We start from the raw sequence: 6,000 nt of genomic DNA, 5'->3' as shown, positions 1-6,000 counted from the left end.
TATACATACATGTATGTGTGTATGTATGTTTCTATTTCTCGTGGAGACAGGATCTCTGGGTATATCCCGGTAGCCTGGAACTCACAACCCTCCCCATTCTCAAGTGCTGGAATTTACAGTGTATACCACTACACATGGCTATCTTAAAAATAATTTTAATATTGCTGAAAAACACATACATTTTTAGGCATACCACAATAGTTTGTCTGCTTTATAGAATGCGTATATTATCTGTATTCCCCTTGGAGAGTGTGAGCTCTGTGAAGACTTAGAGTGCACCTCACCTTGTCATAGCTGTGGCTCGGTGCTCATAAGACTCTTGGCATGTGAGCTACCCCTGGATACTCTGTACCCAGAAGAAAGGTTTTGGGATTGTGAAATTTGGATTAAAATACTATATTTCTCCTGGTGTATAATTGAATCCAGTTTTATTCTTAGATAATAACATTTTGTAACTCCTGTCCTTGGTAAGGACATCAGTGTTTTTAGGGTACATAAATGAGAAAGAAATTTAAAATCATGACGATTAGTAGCTGAATATCTCATTCTTGTTTCCTTCCACAAATTCAGAAACTCCTCGTTGATCAGTTATGAATTTCAGGCACTGTACCCAGTGCTGGTTTATTAAGAATTTGGAATAAGAATTAATAATAGAATGTGGCTCATCTAGGGAAGTGTCCCGGTGACTGCCATTTGACATGTCCTTAAGTGAAAAGATTTTTCTTTGTTATTTTTTTTCCGTTTTTCTGTTTTAACTTTTCCTCTTCTAACCTCAGTAGTGCCTGTTCAAAAGTAAAGCAGACCATATATAATAACGTAATGCCTGCGAATTCCAACTTACGCTGGGATCCAGACTTCATGATGGATTTTATTGAGAATCCCTCAGCCCGAAGCATCAACTACTCCATGCTGGGCAAGATCCTTAGTGACAATGCTGCCAATCGGTACAGTTTCGTCTGCAACACGCTCATGAATGTGTGCATGGGCCACCAGGATGCAGGCCGGTGAGCTGCTTTACCTGGGAACTGATCAGTAACCAAAGAGCGCAGGCGTGGTTGTCTGGATGTTTCTATGAAATTAAGGTCTTTGGTAATTACCTAGACTCACGTTTGGGTATTATTTATTTTTTCTCTTTTTTTATTATTTCTGATTTTACCTCTATCCTAAATTAATGTATCTAACGTGTGAAACAGTGCTTTCTGGAATATTGTTCTAGCATGGGATATTTTAGCTATGATCCATTTTGAAAAGCTTGTCCCATTTTTAAAAGAAACCTGTGATTTGATTCAAATTGTGTCTGAACCTGCTTGGGCTGCATAATACATTTTCTGATGGTTCTGAGGATTGAATCCAGGGCTTTGCCCACTCTAGGCAGCCCCTTTATCATTGAGCTTGTACCTCCAGCCCTACATCCTTCATTTTTGATATGCATAGAATATCAGTGTATAAATGAGGTACTCATAGAACCAAACATTTTGCACTAATTATTAAAAGACATTTAAGGCTGTGTATGTACTTTTTACTCAAAGTTCTATATGTAATTTGGCAAGTGTGTATTTATATCCTTAAGCTTAAAGAATGATTTGCTTGATGAGATTGTGTTAATCTCATATGTAATCAATTCCTCGTTTGTACTAAATTACTTCCTGCCGTTTCTTTTTCCTTCCTAGGATAAACGACATAGCCAATTTCTCCTCAGAGCTCACTGCTTGCTGTACAGTTCTCAGCTCGGAGTGGCTGGGGGTTCTGAAGGCTCTGTGTTGTTCTTCAAATCATGTGTGGGGATTTAATGATGTACTGTGCACTGTAGATGTAAGTGTCCTTTTTCATTTAAAATTGCATTTGAAAATTCAGCTAGCGGATCTTTTCTTACTATTTAGTTAACTGAGCTGTAACATTGCAAAGTACTTTTTGTTTCTTTTTCCAAAAGTGATAAACCATAGTGTAGTTGATATGAATTAAACAAAAATCAAAATAAGCAAAATTAACAGCTGAATGTGTAGCAGAGATTCCAACTTGTTCCTTGTTGTCTGAATTTTCCAATAGCTAAGTTTAATGAAGAACATCCATCTGTCTATCATCTATCATCTATCTATCTATCATCTATCTATCATCTATCTATCTATCTCTATCTATCTATTTATCTATCTATCTATCATCTATCTAATCTAATCTATCTATCTATCTCTATCTATCTATCATCTATCTAATCTATCTATCTATCTCTATCTATCTATCATCTATCTAATCTAATCTATCTATCTATCTATCTATCTCTATCTATCATCTATCAATCCATCTATCATCTATCTATCATCTATCTATCATCTATCTATCTATCTATCTATCTATCTATCTATCTATCATCTATCAATCCATCTATCATCTATCTATCATCTATCTATCTCTATATCTATCTATCATCTATCTATCTATCTATCTATCTATCATCTATCTGGGTCATCTATCATCTATCTATATTTCTGACTACATTTCTAAGTCTAAGAATACAGATTTTGTTGTGCTGCATAAGAAAGCCCATGTGTACGATCAGAGGATACTCAGTCTTTCTCTGAGAGTGATGGAGACTGCCCTAATCATGTACCACAACTTCCCATTCTTTCATGTAGCAGGCATGATGCACATGACAAAAATCTAATCTTTATCTGTTCTTTTTAATCACTCTTTGGAGGGATCTGTGACATGTTTATATATCTTATTAAAGGGAATTTGACAGAGTTGTGAAGCTACCTCTTAATTAAAGGTTTATTTGCTAATTCTATTGTCTCAGAAAAAAAAGTGGATAGTCCTGTTTCCTTACTGTCATTTTGTGGTTAAAATATTATTTATGCAAAATGCATCAGTGATAGGCTGTCTTTCTACACCAAAAAAGACCCAAGAATTTAAAAAATGTCATTTTGTGAATTGCTGACACCTGATACCAATCAATAGGAAGCCTGCCATTGTGTTAGTTTGCTTTCTTGGTATTTTCTACCAAGTCTTATGAGATCTGGAATGTAGACATTTCACTGTGACTGAATTTTCCTTCTCTTTCTCTCATCTTGATTTGGAAATTTAGCAGGCAATTGGAAATTGTCACATTAAGGAATATTATCAGTTATCACAGAAAGAATGTAAAATATTAGTGGGCCTTGTTTGCCCACTAGGGGACCCTTCACGCTGCTTCCTGTCTTATCTGTACAAATGTATCATTCATTACATTCCCGGATATATATTTGTTGCACTGCATTTCCAGAGGCTTTGATTTTGCTCTTTCTTTTCTGGTTTTTTCAGTTGTACGCACATGGGTTAACAGTCAGCACCTGCCTAGAGCATGGATTGCTTTGTCTTACAAATTAGAAATGGTTCTAAGAGGATAATAATCATGATAAATAATTGCCCTCTGTGGGTTCATATTGAAACTAGAAATCCTAAGGATATTGCCTACATTCTCTTACATGTTGATCTTTGATACTGTTTAAGCTGCTAGGTATTAAAACTCTCCCTGTTTTTCTTAAAGGTGAGCGACCTTTCATTCCATGATTCATTAGCTACTTTCATTGCTATTCTGATCGCAAGGCAGTGCTTCTCCCTGGAGGACGTGGTGCAGCACGTTGCACTTCCCTCTCTCCTAGCGGCAGGTGAGCAGGCCACGAGCTGCATCTGTTCTTGGTTGTTGCTTAGTAATTGTGTGTGACTGTTAAAACACAGGGAAAGGAACATTCAGGGTGTGTGTGCTTTGTGCATGGTATGGGACTAGGTTGCCATGGTAGACCTGTAGTCACTGTTCTGTGCAGAGCAATTGGATCTCTGTGGAACAGGAAACTATTACTTTATACCTGTTGTAAAGCAGTGCTATGGTGTCTTGGAAAAGTACAACCAATGACCTTACTTCTTTACTGTAAGGAGGATTTGTTGTATTCCAGAAATTTTAACTTAGTAGAAAATTTGAAGGACTTCTTGAGGCTGTGAGCAAGTGTGCTTTTTAATCATTCCCTTCTTTCTAGCTTGTGGAGATGCAGATGCAGAACCTGGGGCAAGAATGACCTGCCGCCTCCTGCTTCACCTCTTCCGAGCTCCCCAGGCCTGCTTCTTCCCTCAGGCGACTGGTGAGCTGATGGCTGAGAGAGTTATGGTTGCATCTACTTGGATATATTGGGTCTACTGTGAGCAAGTGGGCTGCCCAGTGTGTAATTTCCTTCCTGATTTTCATGGGCTTGATCTGCAGGTGATAGAGGAGTGAGATAATGCCACGGAGAAGGCTGTCAGCGCCTTTCACTTCTGTAATATCAGGACGAACTGGGAAATAAAAACAAGGAATTAATAATAAAAATGCCTCTGCTCTTAGGACATGCCATGCTGGTGGGCAGCTTGATCCTCTCGTATACTCTGTTGATTCTGGGCCATACCTTCTCAGTTTAGGGTGATGACAGTTCAGTCATTTATTTTTTCCTAAGGCAATTGGGTAAGGTAAGAATTCCAAGGGAGTTCGTGAAGTCTTGTCCTAAAGATCATTTCTGTATTGGCATGTATACATCTGTGTGGGAATCCTACTAATCTTTTTCCTACATCTTTCTGAGGAAGAGAAACAATGTTTTAATAATAAAAAAGAAAAGGTTAAGCAAGATTGCTGGCACTGTTTCTTAGTCCATGGAGCAACAATTAAAACAAGCTAATGGCAATTAAGTGCCCACAAGGTAACAATGAGCAGCCCTGCTGACTGTGAATGGTTATGGAGGATGGTTGATGATAATGAGGCCATTAAAGGTTTGTTGTTATTTTCCTAGGTAAACCTTTCCCCGGAATAAGATCATCTTGTGATAGACACCTCTTAGCTGCCGCTCACAACAGCATTGAAGTGGGAGCTGTTTTTGCTGTCTTAAAAGCGATTATGATGCTTGGTAAGAATATCCTGGCCATAACTCCAGAAATGGAGGCAAAATAATTCCTATTCACTTTTAAATCTAAATAATGTGATTGGAAGCATGGTTTATTTTGTTTGTCCTAGAAGTTTAGTTGGTTTTGCCCAAGTCCGAGGGATGGGAACTTGGAGGAGTCTGTCTATCCCTTAATCAACCTGACCCTGGAGAAGTACAATGACTCTGATTTTAGTCGTATGATATCTCACTCTGATGGAGATCAGAGGCTCAGTCCCACAGAGTTGTTTTGCCTTCATTTGCCGGCAGAAATAACATGTTTTGAGGAGCAGGACTGACTTAGTATTTTTAATAAAAGACTTAAATTTCAGCCAGCTTATATATGAGGTACAGAACACCAGAAACTTGGGTTGTAATTTAGTGTTTCAGGTTCCTGCCCTACTGTAGGATTTTCCTCAGTCAGGTGGGGTTTGTACTGATGTATTATTGATGTCAGTATTAGGTGCCAGCATCGTCTCGTTTAATTCAGAATGTCCAGAATGTCCTCGCACTCTCATTTGTCCACATTTTCCTGCAGTAACAGTGCTGCCCTCCATTCATGGGCCATGTAACATCCCAAGACATCTTGACTGTGTAAGCCACACAGGATTTGGATGATGTGGGAGTCTTGAATAGTGTCTTCTTCTAACTTTGGGTACCTCCTTTTGGCCTTAACTAAACAATAATTGCCTTTTCCTGTTCTGAAGGAACTCACTTTTATTTAAACAGAATTACTGAACAGATAGGAATCACTTTAGGATCGTCTTATAGAACACAATTAAGAATATACCCCAACCTTGCTTGACAATATTATTTGTTGAGGCCAGTGAGGAATAACTGTATTTGTAAAAAGAACCTGTTAAAAATTCAGTTAAAGCCGGGCATGGTGGCGCACGCCTTTAATCCCAGCACTCAGGGGACAGAGGCAGGTGGATCTCTGTGAGTTCAAGGCCAGCCTGGTCTGCATAGTGAGTTCCAGGAACAGCTGGGGCTACAGAGAGACCCTGTTTCAAAAAGACCGAAAAAAAAATCAGTTAAAAGGAATATACATATATTTTTAAATGCTTCTGAATTTTGTAGCAAA

At 38.4% G+C, this 6,000-nt stretch overlaps 2 protein-coding genes across 14 annotated transcripts in view; one reads left to right on the top strand and one right to left on the bottom strand.

The window, feature by feature from the left end:
- The window catches only part of Med12l (mediator complex subunit 12L), a 343,300-nt gene that overhangs the window by 276,703 nt on the left and 60,597 nt on the right, over positions 1-6,000 (top strand). For 10 of the 12 annotated variants that reach the window (XM_029569368.1, XM_029569360.1, XM_029569358.1 and 7 more), the window contains 5 exons: positions 777-1,004; positions 1,671-1,812; positions 3,521-3,641; positions 4,008-4,109; positions 4,788-4,901. In XM_029569368.1, the coding sequence (XP_029425228.1) occupies positions 777-1,004; positions 1,671-1,812; positions 3,521-3,641; positions 4,008-4,109; positions 4,788-4,901 (707 nt within the window). The remainder of the gene's footprint in view (positions 1-776; positions 1,005-1,670; positions 1,813-3,520; positions 3,642-4,007; positions 4,110-4,787; positions 4,902-6,000) is intronic. The other 2 variants (XM_029569352.1, XM_029569336.1) reach the window with 1 other exon arrangement.
- P2ry12 (purinergic receptor P2Y12) overlaps positions 1-6,000 on the bottom strand; it is a 46,114-nt gene that overhangs the window by 26,993 nt on the left and 13,121 nt on the right. The window lies entirely within an intron of this gene.

Source organism: Nannospalax galili, unplaced genomic scaffold, assembly GCF_000622305.1.
Source record: "Nannospalax galili isolate Female #2095 unplaced genomic scaffold, S.galili_v1.0 scaffold351, whole genome shotgun sequence".
Taxonomy (NCBI): Eukaryota; Metazoa; Chordata; class Mammalia; order Rodentia; family Spalacidae; genus Nannospalax; species Nannospalax galili.
The sequence above is the reverse complement of the archived record's forward strand: the minus strand, read 5'-3'. Positions and strand labels throughout refer to the sequence as shown.